At 39.7% G+C, this 22,707-nt stretch overlaps 1 protein-coding gene across 1 annotated transcript in view; it reads right to left on the bottom strand.

The window, feature by feature from the left end:
• The window catches only part of RELN (reelin), a 549,751-nt gene that overhangs the window by 31,417 nt on the left and 495,627 nt on the right, over positions 1-22,707 (bottom strand). Inside the window, exons 47-51 of the mRNA XM_070369659.1 lie at positions 12,664-12,804; positions 10,959-11,136; positions 9,349-9,542; positions 5,598-5,854; positions 247-401 (exon numbers count right to left, since the gene is read on the bottom strand). Coding sequence (XP_070225760.1) covers positions 247-401; positions 5,598-5,854; positions 9,349-9,542; positions 10,959-11,136; positions 12,664-12,804 — 925 coding nt within the window. The remainder of the gene's footprint in view (positions 1-246; positions 402-5,597; positions 5,855-9,348; positions 9,543-10,958; positions 11,137-12,663; positions 12,805-22,707) is intronic.

Below are 22,707 nucleotides of genomic sequence, written 5' to 3'. Positions count from 1 at the left end.
CTAGGTGGCCCTAGTGGCAAAGAACCCACCTGCCAATGCAGGAGACATAAGAGATGTAGGTTTGATCCCTGGGTCGGGAGGTCACCTGGAGAAGGAGGGATACATGGCAGCCCACTCCAGTATTCTTGCCTGGAGAACCCCACGGACAGAGGAGCCTGGTGGGCTACAGTCCATGGGGTTGCAAAGAGTCGGACGTGATTGAAGTGACTTAGCACACACACATAGTTAAGGTCATAACATTTTCACCTTGAATTGCATGATCCAGCCTTCAGTGGGGGTCAGGTCGTGGGTCACTGCATATACTTCTCTTCCATCGTGACTGCCACAAATCATGACACCATCAGGGGAGTCACAGAATCTTTCTACTGTACAATCATCATGGAATAGCCAGTGCTCATTTACTTAAAAAAGAAAAACAAAAATGTTATGACAGATTTATGACAAACATACCTTAAAGCAAATTTTCACTTTAGGTAAGATCGATAATTATTTTAAATAGTAATCTCTCTAATTACATACCATCTACAGACAAAACACTGATATAAGCACATCATTTTAGGAACACAGATACTGAGAGACTGAGATATATCAAGTGTCCAATACTAGTTTGTTTTTCATTTGTAACACATACAATACATTCTTTTTTTCCCTAAACTAGTTAAGTCTACATTTAGGAAAAAAGAATGCATTTTATGTGTTACAAATGAAAAACAAAGGGAAATGTACATCCATTTGTTTTTCTGACAGGTGTTTAACTTTTTAGGCCAAATCTAAAGAAAGAGGAAGATTTTTAGTAACATGATAGAGAAGTGAGTTAGCTATTTATACTCAAATTTTGGTAGTGTCTCCTGGGCAATGAAAAAAATTGTAATAGCCAAACTCTTATAACCAGAGAGTAGACTAGTGGGAGGGGAAAAGGGGACTTGTCAGTCAAAGGGCACAAAGTTTCAGTAATGCAAGGTGAATACGTTCTGGAAATCTATCATACAACATGGGGGCTATAGTTAATAATTATGTATTGCATACTTAAAAATTTACTAAGAGAGATATTAATGTTAAGTGCTCTTACCAAAATAGAAAAATTAATATTAAAAAAGAGGAGGGGCAGGAGGAAACTTTCAGAGATGATTGATAAATTTATGGCCTTTATTGTGATGGTTTCATAGGTGTATATATAAATCCAAATTCATCAAGTTGTATACATTAAATACCTACAGCTTTTTGTACATCAATTATACCTCAATAAAGTGATTTTTAAAAAAGCTTCTAAGAGTCTAATGAAAATTTAAGCAGCAAGATATGACTTAATCAGTGCAAGTAATCCTACTGTGCCTCTCTCTCAAACACATGCACACACACACATGCACACCACACATTCATGTCCCTCACAATTTGCTTTCTCTTTTGGAAGGGATGTTTTAACTTCATGATTTTATCCCAGAAAGGTTAGAAATTAAACATATCTATACATTTCATCTAATTCATGATACATTTTGATTTCACAGGCCCAACTTTTTTCTGGCAGTTTCCTGGTTAGCTCCAGCATTCACAGTGGAGATGAACAGGTACAACTGGAAGCCTGGGTTACTGTGCAAAGAGTTGGATGGCCTCAGAAGAGAAGAGACAAAACAGTTTAATTGGAATCCAGCCTTCACCAGTGTTGTGTTCTTTTGATTTTGTCTGAGCTTAACATATGCCTGTAGAACAAGCATTTTTATCTCCAGGACTCAAATGGCTACCATAATGCGATTATCTGTTGGTTTTCACTCCATTGGATTAGGAGTTACATTTAGTCCTATAGCAGAGATATAGGACTCAAGAATCAAAAGGCACAGAAATCTGAATTCCAATAACAATATCCTGAGTTTATTCTCTGGTATATATTTTATTATATACTAGAACGCTGCAATCTTGAAAAAGGGCTTACATTAATCAACTAACACTAATCTCTTCTGCAGTATCATAAACTACTTCTGTAAGTAGATATTATACTTTCTAGGAGCACTGTCTTTGCAAGACAAGCATGAGCTTAATTGTACATCACAAATTAGTCTAAAATAAAAATCAGTATTTTCAGTACTTGAAAAAACATGTATTTGCTTTTATTCATACAGAAGTTGCACTTAAATTATTCTCTGATCATAAACTCACTTACATAAACCATTACATAGGGAAAACAAATGAGTAATTTAGCAAAGTTCCAAATCAGATTATATAAGTCTACTCAATAATCTTCTTGAAAGAGTTAGACTACTTGATAGTGGTGAAGAACATTTCAAGCCTTTTCAATTTAAAAGGATGATTTTCATTAAATATTTGCAATTATACCATTGTCCATGTGAAATACTAATCAATGAATTAATAAGAATAATCTAAATATTCAATGTTAAGATGATAAAATTATAATGGAATACTATATAGCCTTATGATTATACAGTGGAAGTGAGAAATAGATTTAAGGGCCTAGATCTGATAGATGGAGTGCCTGATGAACTATGGAATGAGGTTCGTGACATTGTACAGGAGACAGGGATCAAGACCATCCCCATGGAAAAGAAATGCAAAAAAGCAAAATGGCTGTCTGGGGAGGCCTTACAAATAGCTGTGAAAAGAAGAGAAGAGAAAAGCAAAGGAGAGAAGGAAAGATATAAACATCTGAATGCAGAGTTCCAAAGAATAGCAAGAAGAGATAAGAAAGCCTTCTTCAGCGACCAATGCAAAGAAATAGAGGAAAACAACAGAATGGGAAAGACTAGGGATCTCTTCAAGAAAATCAGAGATACCAAAGGAACATTTCATGCAAAGATGGGCTCGATAAAGGACAGAAATGGTATGGACCTAACAGAAGCAGAAGATATTAAGAAGAGATGGCAAGAATACACAGAAGAACTGTACAAAAAAGATCTTCATGACCCAGATAATCACAATGGTGTATCACTGACCTAGAGCCAGACATCCTGGAACGTGAAGTTAAGTGGGCCTTAGAAAGCATCACTATGACCAAAGCTAGTGGAGGTGATGGAATTCCAGTTGAACTATTCCAAATCCTGAAAGATGATGCTGTGAAAGTGCTACACTCAATATGCCAACAAATTTGGAAAACTCAGCAGTGGCCACAGGACTGGAAAAGGTCAGTTTTCATTTTAATCCCAAAGAAAGGCAATGCCAAAGAATGCTCAAACTACCTCACAATTGCACTCATCTCACACGCTAGTAAAGAAATACTCAAAATTCTCCAAGCCAGGCTTCATCTATATGTGAACCGTGAACTTCCTGATGTTCAAGCTGGTTTTAGAAAAGGCAGAGGAACCAGAGATCAAATTGCCAACATCCGCTGGATCATGGAAAAAGCAAGAGAGTTCCAGAAAAACATCTATTTCTGCTTTATTGACTATGCCAAAGCCTTTGACTGTGTGGATCACAATAAACTGTGGAACATTCTGAAAGAGATGGGAATACCAGACCACCTGACCTGCCTCTTGAGAAATCTGTATGCAGGTCAGGAAGCAACAGTTAGAACTAGACATGGAACAACAGACTGGTTCCAAATAGGAAAAGGAGTTTGTCAAGGCTGTATATTGTCACCCTGTTTATTTAACTTATATGCAGAGTACATCATGAGAAATGGTGGACTGGAAGAAACACAAACTGGAATCAAGATTGCCGGGAGAAATATCAATAACCTCAGATATGCAGATGACACCACCCTTATGGCAGAAAGTGAAAAGGAACTCAAAAGCCTCTTAATGAAAGTGAAAGTGGAGAGTGAAAAAGTTGGCTTAAAGCTCAACATTCAGAAAACGAAGATCATGGCATCTGGTCCCACCACTTCATGGGAAATAGATGGGGAAACAGTGGAAACAGTGTCAGACTTTATTTTTCTGGGCTCCAAAATCACTACAGATGGTGACTGCAGCCATGAAATTAAAAGACGCTTACTCCTTGGAAGGAAAGTTATGACCAACCTAGATAGCATATTCAAAAGCAGAGACATTACTTTGCCAACAAAGGTCCGGCTAGTCAAGGCTATGGTTTTTCCTGTGGTCATGTATGGATGTGAGAGTTGGACTGTGAAGAAAGCTGAGCGCCAAAGAATTGATGCTTTTGAACTGTGGTGTTGGAGAAGACTCTTGAGAGTCCCTTGGACTGCAAGGAGATCCAACCAGTCCATTCTGAAGCAGATCAGCCCTGGGATTTCTTTGGAAGGAATGATGCTAAAGCTGAAACTCCAGTACTTTGGCCACCTCATGGGAAGAGTTGACTCATTGGAAAAGACTCTGATGCTGGGAGGGATTGGGGGCAGGAGGAGAAGGGGACGACAGAGGATGAGATGGCTGGATGGCATCGCTGACTCGATGGACATGAGTCTGAGTGAACTCCGGGAGTTGGTGATGGACAGGGAGGCCTGGCGTGCTGCGATTCATGGGGTCGCAAAGAGTCGGACACGACTGAGCGACTAATCTGATCTGATCTGATATAGCTATTAAAATTATATTTTCAAAGAAACTTAAGGACAAGAGGAAATGATAAGGATTTAATTCTAAATGAAACAAGCAGGCTAAAAAATATAAATAAGATTCTAATTTAGTTTAAAATATGATTATATAAAGGCACAGAAAAAAGACTCTAAAAAATATCAAAATGTTGATGATGGTTATCCTCTGGGTGATTTTCATCTTTATGATTTTCTGTATTTTCTTAATTTCACACTTTGAACATGTATTGCTTTTACATTAAAACATTAATAATTAAGTATTTTAAGTTACTAAAATTCCCCACATTTCAACTGTCTTCAGCATAGATTTCATTCCTTTGGAAGGTTCTTATCAGTTTCATTACTGCAAAATACATCCAGATCCTTCTTTCTGCGTAAGATTCTAACGCAGAGTTGGGTATTGCACAGTCTCATTGTCTGATGAATCTATAGTGGTATAGTCTATCCATTCCATAAGACTTGCAGTATTGATACAATACATGTAATTAAACATTACTACTTTACCTGAAGATACCATTTCAGGTTTTATGCAGTATAACCAAATACGTGGCATCACAAAGTCACATACTTAATATAATACACCACTTTAAAAAAGGGACCAGAATAATGTGATGAAATGAAAACAAGTCATTAAAAATAAGAATAGCATGGAGAGATCCTTGACAGTACACCAGGACCACTGCAATACTCCTATTAAGAACGAAGAGTAACAAACATGACCCTGGATATTTCTGAAACATGAAATGCCATCACAAAGGCATGTACAGCTAAACAAAATCCTTGTCCTTGGAGAGTAAAACAAACGTCCAAAAAATGCTGGCTTTCTAACCAAAATAAAAAATAAGAAATGTAGAAACAAAAATTTTCTCAGAGAAAATTACCCTATTAGTAAAACTATAGAATGCTATTTATTAAAACAAGCTTGCTGGCTTGAAAGAAAGAAAAGGTTTCGTCACAATGTAAAATCAGGAAGTTTGAGAGAGGAAATGGGAACACTCTTTTCACTGTTTCTGTAACCACTTGAGAATGTATAAAAGGTTCTACATTCCATTTTTTGGAAAAGACCCAAATGGATTTTCATTTAACATCAGTGAAAATTTACCTGCAGTTTTGTCCTCCATAAACATGTCAAAAGCAATTCTCCCCACAGGGCCGGCATCTGCAGGCGAGCGCTCATGCTGGGGCACCGGGGCACTGCTGAAGGTGTCCAGCATGACAGTCCTCTGGTCGGCAGAGCCCGAGATGAGGACGTTGTCAATGGCCCAGTCGTTCTGGTCCAGGCCATCGTGTCTTGGCTGCCACCAGCGGAAGCGAGTAGCAATCTCTTTAGCATCAGGAGGGAGAAGGATATTCACAAATCTGAAGAATAAATGATGGTGAGGGTGGGGAAAAGTCGTGTCAAATGTCTCATGGGAGAAAAGGATGTGCATCCAGACATAAGACATTACACATCACTTAGGAGATGAGGAGAGGGCTTTAGCTAGAATAATTTTTAAAAACCATGATAAATTGTCTTGATTTTATGGTCTCGTGTGTGTGTGTGTGTGTGTGTGTGCTAAGTTGCTTTGGTAGTGTCTGACTCTGTGACCCCATGGACAGTAGCCCGCCAGGCTTCTCTGTCCATGGGATTCTCCAGGCAAGAATACTGGAGTTGGTTGCCATGCCATCCTGTAAGGGATCTTCCCAACCCAGGGATCAAACATGCATCTCTTAAGTCAATATTGGTTTATGACTACCAAAGTGCATATACCCTATGCCTCCTGATCTGAAGGAGGCCTAGGCAAAAAGAAAACTGCAGAGTTCACCCTGGAGGCACAATGATAAAGAATCCACCTGTCAACGCAGGAGATGCAAGAGGCGGCGGTAAAGTCTCATCTTTTTAATCCATGCCAATCTAACTCCCTTTACAGTCCAAGGCTGCCTCTTAGCACTACAGGACAGGGCCAACAAGCCTCAATTCATCCTGGGAAGAACCTTTAAGCTAAGAGCTTCAAAATGACCCCTTGGTTTTTATCTTTCACAATGAAGAGGTTTAGTTATTTTAGTTTTGCTTACACAGTATTTCCTTGTTGATTCTTTTACCCCTTTTTCTCTCTTTACGTCTTCCTTAAAGTATAATGACCAGAACAGTAGGTAGTATTCTAGATGGGGATCAATCAAAATCTATTCAAGGCTACAATGTTGTTAGTTGAATTTCTAGTACTTGGAATTTAAATACATTTTTTAGGTTATGTCCATCATTTTGCATACCCTTTGGGTTACAACAGCTCAGTGGAGCTTGGTCTTAGGGAAGGAAAGTGTAGACTGTGAATCTTAGACCCTCATTTGTGTAGTAACCAGCAGTTTGGAGACTATGAGTCTTTAAAAGTCAAAGTGAAGCCGCTCAGTCATGTCTGACTCTTTGCGACCCCATGGACTGTAGCCTACCAGGCTCCTCTGTCCATGGGATTTTCCAGGCAATAGTACTAGAGTGGATTGCCATTTCCTTCTCTAGGGGATCTTCCTGACCCAGGGTTCGAACCTGGGTATCCCGCATTGTAGACAGACACTTTACCATCTGAGCCACCAGGGAAGTTCTATGAGTCTTTAGGTAAATAATCTTTTTCGAAGTTCATTTTCTCATGCATTTCAAATTTGAAGCTCAAGTGTGCCCTTCTCTTTCCTCTTTTTTTTGTATGCTCACCTTGTAAGATCTTTTTATAATTTTTATCCACTAAATTGGCATGTTTAATTAAAATTTTAGAAAGTATTAAGTAATATCAGAAATCTATCCATTCCTGGAAGGACACACAATCACACAGCTTTACCCAGAGCAATGACTTTCTTCTCATTTTTCTTTCCTGAAAAATCCTTGACCACATTTTAAAGACCTTTGGAGTGGAAATTTATCTAAGGCTGCTGAAAGTGTAAATAAATTATGACCACTGTTCCTACCTTGGTGAATTTGTTTCTCCTTCAGAGAACTAAAGTGGATTGGAAAGTTATGCTTTTACCCTATAGAAACATAACTTCCTTTTCTCTGTCTATTATGTTGTTTAAGTGTTCAGAAGCTCGTACATGAGACACATTATAACTTCCTTCATAAATAGTTTACTTGGCTCATCTCCCATCTTCTACTAATAGGTGAGCACAGTTTTTTTGCACTATTACAATGTGTACCACTTAGTTTCACTTGGAATCCTTTATTGGTGTCCAACTTTAATGCATGTGTAGGATTTAAAATGTTTGTTTATGGCAGAGACTGCTGGCATTTCCTCAACTGCCATATTCCCATTCTCCCTTCATGTTAGGAACTCATCTTCTTAGTGAGGCAAATAGTCACCCAGAATAAAGACAACATGTCCAGATTCCCTTGCATATGGGTGTGTCGCTGTGACAAAGTTCTGGCTATTGGAATGCGAAAGAAAGTGTAGGCAAGTGTTAGGAAATGTCTTTAAAGAGAGAGAGCACACTGCTCTTGCCCCATCCTTTTGCTTGTGAGCTGGAATGTGGGTTCTTTTGGACCATGCTGTGTAGGTCAAGTGTAGAGTGTGGCAGAAGTACCAGCTAGCAAGAACCTGGGTCTCTGCTGCTACTGCTAAGTTGCTTCAGTCGTGTCTGACTCTGTGCGACCCCACAGACGGCAGCCCATCAGGCTCCCCCGTCCCTGGGATTCTCCAGGCAAGAACACTGGAGTGGGTTGCCATTTCCTTGTCCAATGCATGAAAGTGAAAAGTGAAAGTGAAGTCGCTCAGTCATGTCCGACCCTCAGCGACTCCATGGACTGCAGACTTCCAGGCTCCTCCATCCATGGGATTTTCCAGGCAGGAGTACTGGAGTGGGGTGCCATTGCCTTCTCCGACCTGGGTCTCTAGTCCTGGTGAAACCACTGGAGCATCTCTGGGCAGCTTCCTTCTGGATCTAACTTATATTAAGAGAAGGAAAAAAAACTTCCAAGTTATTTTAGGAATTCTGTAATTCACAGGTTCAGCTGTGAATTACAGTATCAGTATCAATGTATCAGTATCTTGACTGATACATTGCATTTCAATGATCATTTACAAGATTCTCAATTACTTTTATTTTACCTAATTTTTAGCTGGTATCTGGCTTGCCATGCACTGAAGGATTATCTATGTTTCTCATTTTTTTCTGTCTTTTATTTGGGCTACAATCATTCCTCCTCTCCTTCTCTTCCCATCCGCTCTTTCATCTTTCCTCCAACCTTCTCTTTTTCTCTTCTCTCATCCTTCTCTTCCATATTCTTCTCCTCCTACTATTTTATTAAACGTTCTTTTCTTTTTTACGAACCTTTTGGCTTTTCTAATTGGTCACATTGTATTTTTGCCCTTCAAGAATATATTCTTAAAAATGACACATACATTGTGTTTATTCAGGATTTTTCAGTAAGAAATGTAAAAAGAGACTCTAGGCTTCTTAAGGATATTTACATTTTATTGTGTTTATTTTGGAGAAGACAATGTGTTTATTTTCTAGCTTCCAAGTCCCTAAAATGGAGTGAACACTATGTGAACAAACTGTTTTTTTGTTTCCATTTTCCCAAAATGTTGTTGAACTTAATTATATATTCATTAATTTATATGGTTTTTTTGTAATGGGTCTATTCATTACTGGCATTTGATTGTGTATTTATCTATTTTAAAATTTACAAACTACTTGTTCTTGAAATAAAAAAACCCAAACCAGTTGTTTATCCAGCTCAGAAACCTTATCCTCAAGTTTGTCTCAGGGGCATCCTCTAGTGGTGAGTGTGGTTCAGGTCTCCCTGTTGTCCCTGTGACAGATTGCTGGCAGATCTTATCAAGCAATGTTGCTCAACGTACTAGTTATTAGAGATAAAACAGAATACAAACCCAGGTTTACTGTACTGGTCATAGAAGATTTCCATTAGTAGGTTCCAGGTAATGCCTCCATTGACAGAGTATTCTAAAAGAACACCTTGGTTACGGTTGTTTGGTGTGATCAGGCATCCATACATGAAGTAAAACTGGATAAACTCAGCATTCGTGAGGTTTAGATCCACGGTGACCAATAGCCGACTGCAGCCCTAAGAAGCAGAATGCACCGATACGGTGATAAGGAATCGTCATGACAGGTTCCAGGTGTTCTTTGGCTTCCATCCTTTCTTTCGTAATACAGCTCACACAGTACTGCAGTAATGATTTTCTTATAATTTTTCCTAATATACTAGCTTCTATATGGTCTCTAGCGCACAGTAGGTACACAGCAAACATATGCTGAATTTTGAAATTTTAATATTAGAACTTACAAAGGGCAATGTATTCTAAGGAGATTCTCTTGTTTTTTTTCTAAGCAATAGGAGAGCTGGAATTAAAGTAACTATTTTATTTCTAGTTATTTATAGGTATCTGTTAGATTTTTAAAAAGGCATTGGCTATTAACAAAATAGTGCATTGAGATGACTATTTTCATATGGAATTTTAAAATGATGTTCAAAAATACAACTTAATTATAATTAGCAATACTAGTTGTAAGCTTTTTAAACTTTTACAGTTGATTTTAATATTTTCTATATTAATTCATTAACATAGATAAGTAGTTGTTTCTTATTAATAGGTGAAACTATGAGGAAAACTAGGTATCAGAGTTCCATCTAAGTTAATACTAGAGAAGAAAGAGTATTGTGAACACTGCATTCTTAACCACTGTTGATGATTATAAAAATTCTGTATGCTGTATGTTCTGTTGCTACTCTTGGGCTAAAATACTAGTACACTTCATTGGTACAAAAAACTCTAAGGTAGGGTGTGGTAGGGAAACAAATAACTGACAGTGAATTTGCAATTTTTAAAAATTAAATTTACCTATGAAAGGTATTTAATCATACTACTGGAGAAATTCTACTTTTAAACAAGTCATCTTTGGCAGCAGTGCAGAATGATTATAAAATTTCTCAAAGCAATTTTCTAACATTGCTGCTATCGTTCACAAAATAATCTGCTATAAATATAAATGTCTAGAAATTACAAAGTTATTCTTGCTTGGGTAAGTTATATAAGGGGTTAATTATTGTTAATAAATTCAGGAAACATCAAAGCTCATTTTCCAGATTTTTGGCTCCTTAAATCCTAAATCTGTTGCAAGCTCAGGAATTTTCAATTAGAATATCATCCAGATGGAAGACCCTCACACATTGTGCAAGCTCTCTATCCCAGGGTGGAAATTCATTTAAATCCTTTTTTAAAAAATGTGCACTTAAATATACCTGTACTGACACCACCCTGCATAGTTAAATTGTCAAAACTGATTTCTGACAGGAAAATGTTGAAAATGATTAGCATTTTCTGATTTGTAGAAAGTTGTGAGTTCACATTAAGTTTGTGCATTTAGAGTTTCTAACTCTGCAACTTGTTTGTCGATTAAACTTCAAAAGAGAGTCAGTTTTGGGAGGGGGAGGAACTCAGAGGATGCAAAAATGAATAAACAGCAACCAAACACTGACCCCACTGAAATGAAGAGCCATTCCTGAAGCCACAGCTCCACACACGGTACTTAATTTCCCTCCATTCACAGTCAGCCAGTTCTGGTTAGATGGGGCCCGATTGAAGTTGTCTTTGAGTTGAGTTGGAAGAGAGGTCTCAGGCTCATCACAGTACAGGCCACCCCACTGCTCGTCACAGCTGGGAGTGGAGAAAGAGTAAAGAAAAGTCAGCATCAAACACAGGCCCTGCAAGCGTGCTCTCAAATTAGTGAGGCCAAATCCTTTTCCTAGTCCAAGATGATGAAAGATTAGTTATCTTCACAGAGTTTGCCGTAATTCAGCTGCTCTCCTTAACAGTGCTTTAGGTTAGAAATAAGCAGTGAATTAACTACGTCTGCTGCTGCTGCTAAGTCGCTTCAGTCGCGTCCGACTCTGTGCGACCCCATAGACGGCAGCCCACCAGGCTCCCCTGTCCCTGAGATTCTCCAGGCAATAGCACTGGAGTGGGTTGCCATTTCCTTCTCCGATGTGTGAAAGTGAAAAGTGAAAATGAAGTCGCTTCAGTCGTGTCTGACTCTGTGCGACCCCATAGAAGGCAGCCTACCAGACTCCTCCGTCCATGGGATTTTCCAGGCAAGAGTACTGGAGTGGGGTGCCATTGTCTTCTCTGTAACTGCCTCTAGGCTTTCTTAAATTAGTGACTTGGGCTTACAGGTGGAAAGAAAGAAGCAACCTGAAAGAATTCACTAAAGCCCAGTCCCTACGTGACACAGCTCTGGATGGCTGATAAGCAACTGCAGATACCAAACTAGCCTGGTTGGTCCTAATAATTTATGAAATCAGGCTTTTTAACAGAGACTTTGGGCCAATCAGGAATTCAAGAGGCCAGGTTCCAAATAGCAAAGGGCACTTTGGATAGCATCTGCCATCTCTGACCACAGGATTGAATTCTCTGTTCAATGTGGGAAGAAATATGAATATAGGACTGGGAAGCTCTGGGGTTGCAGAGGTCATGGTTGATATGGGCTAGAATCATTAATCAAAAGAAAGACTTCCCAGGTGTGCAGAGATTAATGGAGAAGGGAAACGTGAATTCTTTATCATGATCTTCATTCATACTACCCCATCTAACAGTAGAGTCTTTGAAAATAAAGCACAGAGCCCCGTAGTATACAACACACACACACACACACACACACTTTGTTTAGATCCTTCCAAAGATGCTAAGGCTCTATAAGAGTAAAATCCCAGGTCTCTCCATGAAATACACCTGGCAAATTGATCAGGAATTTATATACTTTCTTATGCAAATAACATAGGAATACCATTCAAACCACAAGTAATACACATCATTACATATACATTCAGACCTAAGTGAGAAAAATACTTATGATGTATTATTTTCAGTTAGAATATGCTGAACTCTTGAACCTCTTTTAATATTTTTCTCAAGTCTCAGGTGTATCACAAAAACACAGAAGAAAATAAAACAGTCAATTATAACTCAGCCTTCTCCTTAAATGATAGCTATTGTTCAGTTCCTAATCTCTAACCAAGAATGAAGATTCTATAGCCATAAACTTCATAGTTAGCTCAATGTCAGATTTCAGGAAAAATACATATAACTTAAGGCAGTTTGGGAGTGATTCAAAAACCAGTTTCAGAAAAATCTGGCTGGAATGTGAGTCAGGGACTTTCTACAGAAGAAAGAAAAAAGCCTACTTACACACAGTTTCCTTGGATGCACCTTCCATGGCCACCACACATATCTATGCAGCCATCCCCGATATAGACATTATCTATTGCCCACGTCTGCTGCTTGTCAAAAGGAGCTGGCTGATGCCAACGGAAACGAGTGGCTTGGGACCTTTGAAGAGAAATAAAATTATAATGAAGGATGTGGTGGACAAAAGAACGTGTTTTGATATGTTTAAACAAGTGCATGGAGGAATGTAACACAAATGTATGTATACCCTTGCCTGTATTCTGAAGAAAGTGTTGGTAATGGCAGTGTTCTTTGCCCAACTTTGATTAATAAAACCAAGCCAAATTGAACTGCAATAGCTTGAGAATACATTTTGGGCCAATGATATTTCTGAGCCTTGTAAAAACAGATTAAAACAGAAACTAAAACTAATGGTAAAACCAGTAGCCTCAGGGAGCCAGTGAACCCTGAATTTTGGGTGGAAACCACTGTGAAGGGACACCAGGTCTGCTGCTAACTTATATTTGCATTTTAGGAAAAGATGTTTGTCCTTAAGCAGCCACAAGCCCTCTGCATTTGACTTGGTGAGAGGGTTTCAACTACCCCATGCTACCTAAGGTCAGATGCTTTTGTGCAGGGGGCACACTGATAGGCCTCACATAACATTTTGGAGGAATTCTCACAATGAGAGCCTTAGGAAGACAGTGGGGGTTTAAGTCCGAAGGATCAATGAAACCCTAGATAACTAGACAGACAAAAGAGAGGGTAGTAAGATCAGACTTACTTTATGATGATTTAAATGCAATATAAATAAAACTCAAACAGAGATTCTCCCACTACATAAACAGAAATTTATTTGCTCACTTGCATAGCTTGGGAGGAGTGTCTTGTTCAGAAACACAAATAAACTTATGTGTTTAGAGACACTACTACTACTACTACTACTAAGTTGCTTCAGTCGTGTCCGACTCTATGCAACCCCATGGACTGCAGCCTACCAGGCTTCTCCATCCATGGGATTCTCCAGGCAAGAACACTGGAGTGGGTTGCCATTTCCTTCTCCAATGCATGAAAGTGGAAAGTGAAAGTGAAGTCGCTCAGTCGTGTCGGACTCTTAGCAACCCCATGGACTGCAGCCTACCAGGTTCCTCCGTCCATGGGATTTTCTGGGCAACAGCCACTAGATGGCAGTAAAATCCAAACAATGCCTGAGGCTCAAGTGCGCTTAAACATTCAAAGAGCATGGCGGAAATAATTAGCCAAAGCAACTTTTGTTTCATGGATTCATGTATTTTTGTCATTAAGAGATATGTTAACCACGTGACTGAAAGATATCTGTTTTAGGCAGGACCAAATGCCAAATAACAAGAATTTAAAATTTTCTAATTGAACTCATATATATTAAATTTGGGCTTTCCAGGTGGTGCTAGTGGTAAAGAACCTCCTGACAATATAGGAGACCCAAGAGACATCGGTTTGATCCCTGGGTAGGAAAGATCCCCTGGAGAAGGGCATGGCAACCCACTCCACTATTCTTGCCTGGAGAATCCCCATGAACAGAGGAGCCTGGCAGGCTTCAGTCCATGGGATCACATAGAGTTGGACACGACTGAGCAACTTAGCATGTATTAAGTTTAGAAAATAGAAAAGAAACAGAACTCAAATCTTCACTCTGAAAATAAATCATTTGATATTTCTTTACTGAGCATCTACACACTCATTTCTTCACAACCTGTTTCGCCAGCTCCCATCTGTTCCTCTCAGCAGAGAAAAGTTGACCTAAAACCCTCCTGTCACTTCTTATTGCATTTAACTTCAACCGCAAGCTCCTCTTTGGTCCACGAGGCTCTGCCTGAGCTGAGCCCTCTCCTTTACCCCCCTAGCCTCGCTACTTAATTCTGGAGCCTTGCTCATCCTCTCAGCTCACAAGGCACCCCACATTCTTGCCTCCCTTCTGCCGGCATGTTTTTCTTTTGTCTCTGCCCGGTTAACCCTTGTATCCTTTACATCTAAGAGAAAAGGTCAGGTCCGCATAGAGAAATATTTTTTCAGAGCCCTTTAAAAATTACATTTCTTCCATAGCAAAAAGTTCTTTTCCTTTCATAGTATTTATAACAATTGTAGTGATATAGTTATTTGCCATATAGTCAAAGGTCCATATAGTCAAAGCTATGGTTTTTCCAGTAGTCATGTATGGATGTGAGAGCTGGACCACAAAGAAGGCTGAGGGTCGAAGAATTTGATGCTTTCAAACTGTTGTGTTGGAGAAGACTCTTGAGAGTCCCTTGGACTGCTAGGAGATCAAACCAGTCAATTCTAAAGGAAATCAACCCTGGATATTCAGGGAAGGACTGATGCTGAACTGAAGTTCCAATACTTTGGCCACCTGCTGTGAAGAGCCAGCTCATTAGAAAAGACCTTGAAGCTGGGAAAGATAGAAGGTGGGAGGAGAAGGGGATGACAGAGGACTAGATAGTTGGATGGCATCACTGACTCAATAGACAAGAGTTTGAGCAAGCTCAGGGGGTTGGTGATGGACAAGGAAGCCTGATGTGCTGCAGTCCATGGGGTCGCAAAGAGTAGGACATGGCTAAGTGACTGAACAGCAACATTCCATTGTGTGTGTGTGTATACCACATCTTGTTTATCCATTCATCTGTCAAGGGGCGTTTAGTTTGCTTTCATGTCTTGGTTATTGTAATAGTACTACAATGGGGTGTGTGTATCTTTCTGAGTTGGAGTCTTCATATTTTCCAGATATATGCCCAGAAGTGGAATAGCTGGATGATACGGTATCTCTATTTTTAGCTTTTTAAGACATCTCCAAACTGTTTTCCATAGTGGCTGTACCAATTTACATTCCTACTAAGAGTGTAGGAGGGCTCCCTTATCTCTACACCCTCTTCAGTATTTATTATTTGTAGACATGATAATGGACATTTTGACTAGCTCATCACCTTTTATCATAGCTCTTCTCACCTTTTATTAAAAGAGCCTTACTTATGCATTATTTCCTCTGTTGTTTTCCTTATTTATCAGTTTATTGTTGATGACTCCTATAGATGGGGCTTCATGCACACTTACTGAGAGAATGTTAAACTGGTAGCAATAAAGGTGGCCAGGAAAATTTGAATAGAAGTCTTGAGAGTGTATGAGCAAGAGCTGGGGGTCAGTGGTGGAGGGGACAGTGATTTGATGACTGCTAAAACAAAGGTCCATCTAGTCAAGGCTATGGTTTTTCCTGTGGTCATGTATGGATGTGAGAGTTGGACTGTGAAGAAAGTTGAGCACCGAAGAATTGATGGTTTTGAACTGTGGTGTTGGAGAAGACTCTTGAGAGTCCCTTGGATTGCAAGGAGATCCAACCAGTCCTTTCTAAAGGAGATCAGTCCTGGGTGTTCATTGGAAGGACTGATGCTAAAGCTGAAACTCCAATACTTTGGCCACCTCATGCAAAGAACTGACTCATTGGAAAAGACTCTGATGCTGGGAGGGATTGGGGGCAGGAGGAGAAGGGGACGACAGAGGATGAGATGGCTGGATGGCATCACTGACTCGATGGACGTGAGTTTGAGTGAACTCCGGAAGTTGGTGATGGACAGGGAGGCCTGGCGTACTGCTATTTATGGGGTCGCAAAGAGTCGGACTCGACTGAGCGACTGAACTGAACTGAACTGAAAGTGAGGGAGATCTTCCTAAGAGTTAGGAGATGGCAGAGCTGTGTAGCATGGGCTGGTTTTCTGATCACTCACTGGCTGTGCTGATCATAGTCCAGGTAGCCACTTAACAGACTTACAGAAGATTTAAGAGCCAGATGTACTGTTTAGGTTGATAGCTTTCATGGGGACTTCTGATCATGACACTTTCAGTTTGTACAATTTTGCAGCATTCCACAGAAAAGGAAACAGTAGAATATTATGCATAGAATGTGTGAAAATCAGAGTTGGTCAATGAAAGTCAAGATAAATAAGGGCTCTAATCTATATTCCCTGGTGGCTCAGACAGTAAAGTGTCTGCCTACAATGCAGGAGACTGGGGTTCAATCCCTGGGTTGGGAAGATCTCTTGGAGAAGGAAATGGCAACCCACTCCAGTATTCTTGCCTGGAAAATCCCATGGATGGAGGAGTCTGGTAGACTACAGTCCATGGGGTCGCAAAGAGTCGGACACGACTGAGCGACTTCACTTTCACTTTAATCTATATTCTGGTCGTAGTAAATTCTATGCTCATGGTGAGTAACTTAATACATTTAAAAAGGGGGTTAAATTAGATGATTTATAGGGCCCTCATCTCAAATGTAATGATTTTATATTCTTGGAAATAACTGTATCTGCCCTGTAAAACGGGTACATACACTGTCCAATATAGTCTTATAAGAAAAGGCAACACTTTCACTAAGGGATGAATTGGAAGGTAAGTCGAAAATGAAAGTCTGAAAGTTGAACTTCCAGAACTTCTTACTGTCTTGTCACAGCTTCACTATGTAAAGGGGCCAAATCACTTATGTTTACATGCTGACACTTCCCTGTCCGTAAAACTAGGAAAATGCTACTTTCCACCTCACAGTGGTGTTGTGAACTTTAATTAGTTCATGTTTACCAAGACTTGAAAGTGTCTTGGTGAAGTCCCTTGGCAGGTGTCATTATTTATCCTGAAGCTTCTTATAATGATAGCCACCATCAGCTGCTGCTCCTGGAGTTGTGGGGAAAATGGCCCCAGAGCAGATTTCTCCTTTTTCCACATCATTGAAAGGCCTCTCCTTGGATCTTTTCTGAATTTATATCATTTCCTCTCCATTTACATCACATAGTAAGTGCTCCATAAGTGTTGCATAAATAATTAAACATCCATTGCTAAGCAGTTAAAATGTTGTTGTCAATAGTATGGTTTCCATCATTGCTCTTCCAAGGAAACTTTTCCCACACTGTCTACACACCTTTTAATGAATTTTGATATTTACTTCAGGGTCTTTTATATCTGTTCTTTTCTTCAAAATGGCTATGTCTGCTTATGAAGTCCTGATGAGACTTCACCATCATCATGAAAAAAAGTTCTTTGATAGAAACAATATATAATTTTTAATAAGCTTTTTCACTCTTCCCTGATGTTTTCTTTACTCTCAGAGATACATAAAATATTTGAGACTAGAAAATATAGCCAATCTTCCAATTCTACTAATGATGATGTTAAAGCCCAGTGCCCTAAGTCATATTGATTTACTCACAAAACCGAGACAAGGCAAGGATCTATTGGTTCATTATTACTCTGTACTCTCAATAAGCAAACCCTTCAAAACTCTATATAAACCTGTACAAAATAATCTTATTCCTACCATTATCCCTAAAATAGAACAGTTTTTTATTTGTGGACAGCTGTGCCTGCCTATTGCTGCTGTATATACACACAAGTCTATCCTGATTTCTGCTATTCAATGTCAGAGTTGAAACCTTTGGCACTCTGAGATTGAGTTAGAGGCTCTACAGTGTCTGTCTTATTTCAAAATGTGTCCCATATTTGCCTTGCTCATCAAGACCTTTTATTTCTATTGGGCATAAAATTTCCTCCATGACTCTATTTCTCTGTGTTAGACAAAAGTGGAGAAAACTCCAAAGAAGATACATAAATGGCCAATAAATGCATGAAAAGATGCAAAACATTAGTCATCGAGTGCTCAGGAGCTTAAGTCATGTCCAACTCTTTGCAACCCTATGGACTGTAGCCCTCCAGGTTCCTCTGTCCACGGGGATTCTCCAGGCAAGAATACTGGAGTGGGTGGCCATGCCCTCCTCCAGGGGATCTTCCCCACTCGGGGAATAAACTGGTGTGTCTCTTACGTCTCCTGCATTGGCAGGTGGGTTCTTTACCACTAGTGTCACCTGCCAAATGCAAATTCAAACCACAGTTAGATATAACTTTCTGAAGCTTATATCTCATGCCTCCTTTCTAGAGCCTACTTGTATCTGTAGGTCATGGGCTGTGATGGTTCAGTTGAGGCTGAGCTGAGCCAACCCATGCCTCTTCCCAGGTGTACACCTATGAGTGGATTTACTAGTTAATGTGGTAACTCTCTATTCGATATTTTGAGTTGAACAGTCATCATCCTATGATGACTGTGATAAAAAGATGGAAGTAACAAGTGTTGGCAAGGATGTGAAGAAATGTGAACCCTCATATGCTCCTCCTAGATGCTGTGGGAAAACAGGTCATCAGTTTCTCAAAATGTTGAATACAGAGTTATCATATGATCTAGTAATTCCACGCATAGGTGTACACCTGGGAAGAAGCATTGATCAGCTCAACTCAGCCTCAACTGAACCATCACAGCCCACGACCAACAGGTACAAGTAGGCTCTAGAAAGGAGGCATGAACTTTGGTAAGAGGTGTGTGAATGAATTACCTGTGAAGGGCTCTAAAGGTGTGTGTCATGTCACAGGGTGCACAAAGACTCTGCTCTGGGGGACACTCTGATGAAAAAGACACTGAACTATGAACAAAAGAAGGAAATCAAGCACACGTTGGAATGGAAAGGAGAGGATGACTCTTAGAAACTGTCTTGTAAGATTGTCTCATCTCACAGGTGTGAGGACTGCCAGTCAAGGAGGGAGTATACTCTACTATATTATACTATAAGCATGTGTGAGTGCCAAGTCACTTCAGTTGTGTCTGACTGTTTGTGCTCCTATGGACTGTAGCCCACCAGGCTCCTCTGTCCATGGGATTTCCCAAGCAAGAATACTAGAGTTGGTTGCCATTTCCTCCTGCAGGGGATCTTCCCCACCCAGGGATTGAACCCGTGTCTCCTGTAGCTCCTAAACTGGCAGGTGGATTCTTTATCACTGAGCCACCTAGGGATCCTGGACCATCCTTCAGATATGAGAAAGTTCCTACAACTTACAAAATAACTTCATGGAGAATGACATACATTTGTTAAAACAATTAAAACCCATATATAGCATATATACAGAGCATATAGCCATACAGCACATGAACCGTGAACTTCCAGATGTTCAAGCTGATTTTAGAAAAGGCAGAGGAACCAGAGATCAAGTTACCAACATCTGTTGGATCAATGAAAAGACAACACCAAAATCAGACTGATTATATTCTTTGCAGCCAAAGATGGAGAAGCTCTATACAGTCAGCAAAAACAAGACCAGGAGCTGACTGTGGCTGAGATCATGAACTCCTCATTGCCAAATTCAGACTTAAAAAGAAGAAAGTAGGGAAAATCACTAGACCATTCAGGTATGACCTAAATTAAATCCCTTACGATTATACAGTGGAAATGAGAAATAGATTTAAGGGACTAGATCTGATAGACAGAGTGCCTGATGAACTATGGACAGAGGTTCATGACACTGTACAGGAGATAGGGATCAAGATCATCCCCAAGAAAAAGAAATGTAAAAAAGCATAATGGTTGTCTGAGGAGGCCTTACAAATAGCTGTGAAAAGAAGAGAAGGGAAAAGCACAGGAGAAAAGGAAAGATATAAGCATCTGAATGCAGAGTTCCAAAGAATAGCAAGGAGAGATAAGAAAGCCCTCCTCAGTGATCAGTGCAAAGAAATAGAGGAAAACAAAGAATGGAAAAGACTAGAGATCTCAAGAAAATCAGAGGTACCAAGGGAATATTTCATGCAAGATGGGCTTGATAAAGGACAGAAATGGTATGGACCTAACAGAAGCAGAAGATATTAAGAAGAGGTGACAAGAATACACAGAAGAACTGTACAAAAAAGATCTTCACAACAAAGATATTCACATGGTGTGATCACTCACCTAGAGCCAGACATCCTGAAATGTGAAGTCAAGTGGGCCTTAGGAAGCATCATTACGAACAAATTTAGTGTAGGTGATGGAATTCCAGTTGAGCTATTTCAAATCCTAAAAGATGATGCTGTGAAAGTGCTGCACTCAATATGCCAGCAAATTTGGAAAACTCAGCAGTGGCCACAGGACTGGAAAAGGTGAGTTTTCATTCCAATCCCAAAGAAAGGCAATGCCAAAGAATGGTCAAATTACCACACAATTGCACTCATCTCACATGCTAGTAAATAATGCTCAAAATTCTCCAAGCCAGGCTTCAGCAACACATGAACCGTGAACTTCCAGATGTTCAAGCTGATTTTAGAAAAGGCAGAGGAACCAGAGATCAAGTTACCAACATCTGTTGGATCAATGAAAAGACAAGAAAATTCCAGCAAAACATCTATTTCTGCTTTATTGACTATGCTGAAGCCTTTGACTGTGTGGATCACAATAAACTATGGAAAATTCTGAAAGAGATGGGAATACCAGACCACCTGACCTGCCTCTTGAGAAACCTGTATGCAGGTTAGGAAGCAACAGTTAGAACTGGACATGAAACAACAGACTGGTTCCAAATAGGAAAAGGAGTATGTCAAGGCTGTATATTGTCACCCTGCTTATTTAACTTTTAAGCAGAGTGCATCATGAGAAACGCTGGGCTGGATGAAGCCCGAGCTGGAGTCAAGATTGCCAGGAGAAATATCAATAACCTCAGATATGCAGATAACACCACCCTTATGGCAGAAAGTGAAGAAGAACTAAAGAGCCTCTTGATGAAAGTGAAAGTGGAGAGTGAAAAAGTTTGCTTAAAGGTCAACATTCAGAAAACGAAGATCATGGCATCTGGTCCCATCACTTCACGGGAAATAGATGAGGAAACAATGGAAACAGTGACAGACTTTATTTTTGTGGGGCTCCAAAATCACTGCAGATGGTGACTGCAGCCATGAAATTAAAAGATGCTTACTCCTTGAAAGGAAAGTTATGACAAACCTAGATAGCATATTAAAAAGCAGAGAAATTATTTTGCCAACAAAGTTTTGTCTACTCAAGGCTATGGTTTTTCCAGAAGTCATGTATGGATGTGAGAGTTGGACTATAGAGAAATCTGAGCACCGAAGAATTGATGCTTTTGAACTGTGGTGTTGAAGACTCTTGAGCGTCCTTTGGACTGCAAGGAGGTCCAACCAATCCATCCTAAAGGAGATCAGTCCTGGGTGTTCATTGGAAGGACTGATGTTGAAGCTGAAACTCCAATACTCTTGGCCACCTGATGCAAAAAGCTGACTCATTTGAAAAGACCCTGATTTTGGGAAAGATTGAAGGCAGGAGGAGAAGGGGACAACAGAGGATGAGATGGTTGGATGGCAACACTGACTCAATGGACATGAGTTTGGGTAAACTCCGGGAGTTGGTGATGGTCAGGGAGGCCCCCGGTTGATGGGGTCGCAAGGAGTCGGACACGACTGAGTGACTGAACTGAATGCCCACATATATGTTAATATATTCTGTATGTGAAAAATTAAGAGTACCATGGTTTATACCAGGCAAAATTGTTTTATGTTTTGTAGCCCTGAGACACTAGCATAAATATGGTAAATTTACACCAGTGATATTCAAAGCATCAAAATGATGTATGAGAAGATAGACATGTAAGAGAAGTCTAAAACTTTCTCGACTCGATTGAAACATTTAAACAAGATGTTCCCTAATATAAATACTTGCCAAAAGTCTTTCAAATGATACTGGTAAGTTACAAATAAAGATGGAGAGAAATGGAGTATCAGAGAAAGTTTAAATAATCTATTAAAAAAATGAACTTGTGATTTCCTTGAATATTTCTTCATGATGAACCCAATAAACATCATGCTTAGTTATGATTTTCTTTTTTTTTTTCTAATTTTATTTTATTTTTAAACTTTACATAATTGTATTAGTTTTGCCAAATATCAAAATGAATCCGCCACAGGTATACATGTGTTCCCCATCCCGAACCCTCCTCCCTCCTCCCTCCCCATACCATCCCTCTGGGCCGTCCCAGTGCACCAGCCCCAAGCATCCAGCATCGTGCTAGTTATGATTTTCTTAGAATAAGATATTTTCTTTACAGATACAGTAGGTGGGAATGCCGCTGAAAAATACGTCTCCTCTTTAAATGTGTTTACCTGCAAAAAGTATAGTCTCCTCCAACCCCATTCCACCACTCCAATCCTTCCACAGTCTTTTTGCCTCTTCTTGAGCTTATCACCATTCC

This window comes from Bos mutus, chromosome 4 (genome assembly GCF_027580195.1).
Source record: "Bos mutus isolate GX-2022 chromosome 4, NWIPB_WYAK_1.1, whole genome shotgun sequence".
NCBI lineage: Eukaryota > Metazoa > Chordata > Mammalia > Artiodactyla > Bovidae > Bos > Bos mutus.
This window is presented reverse-complemented; position numbering and strand designations above follow the sequence as displayed.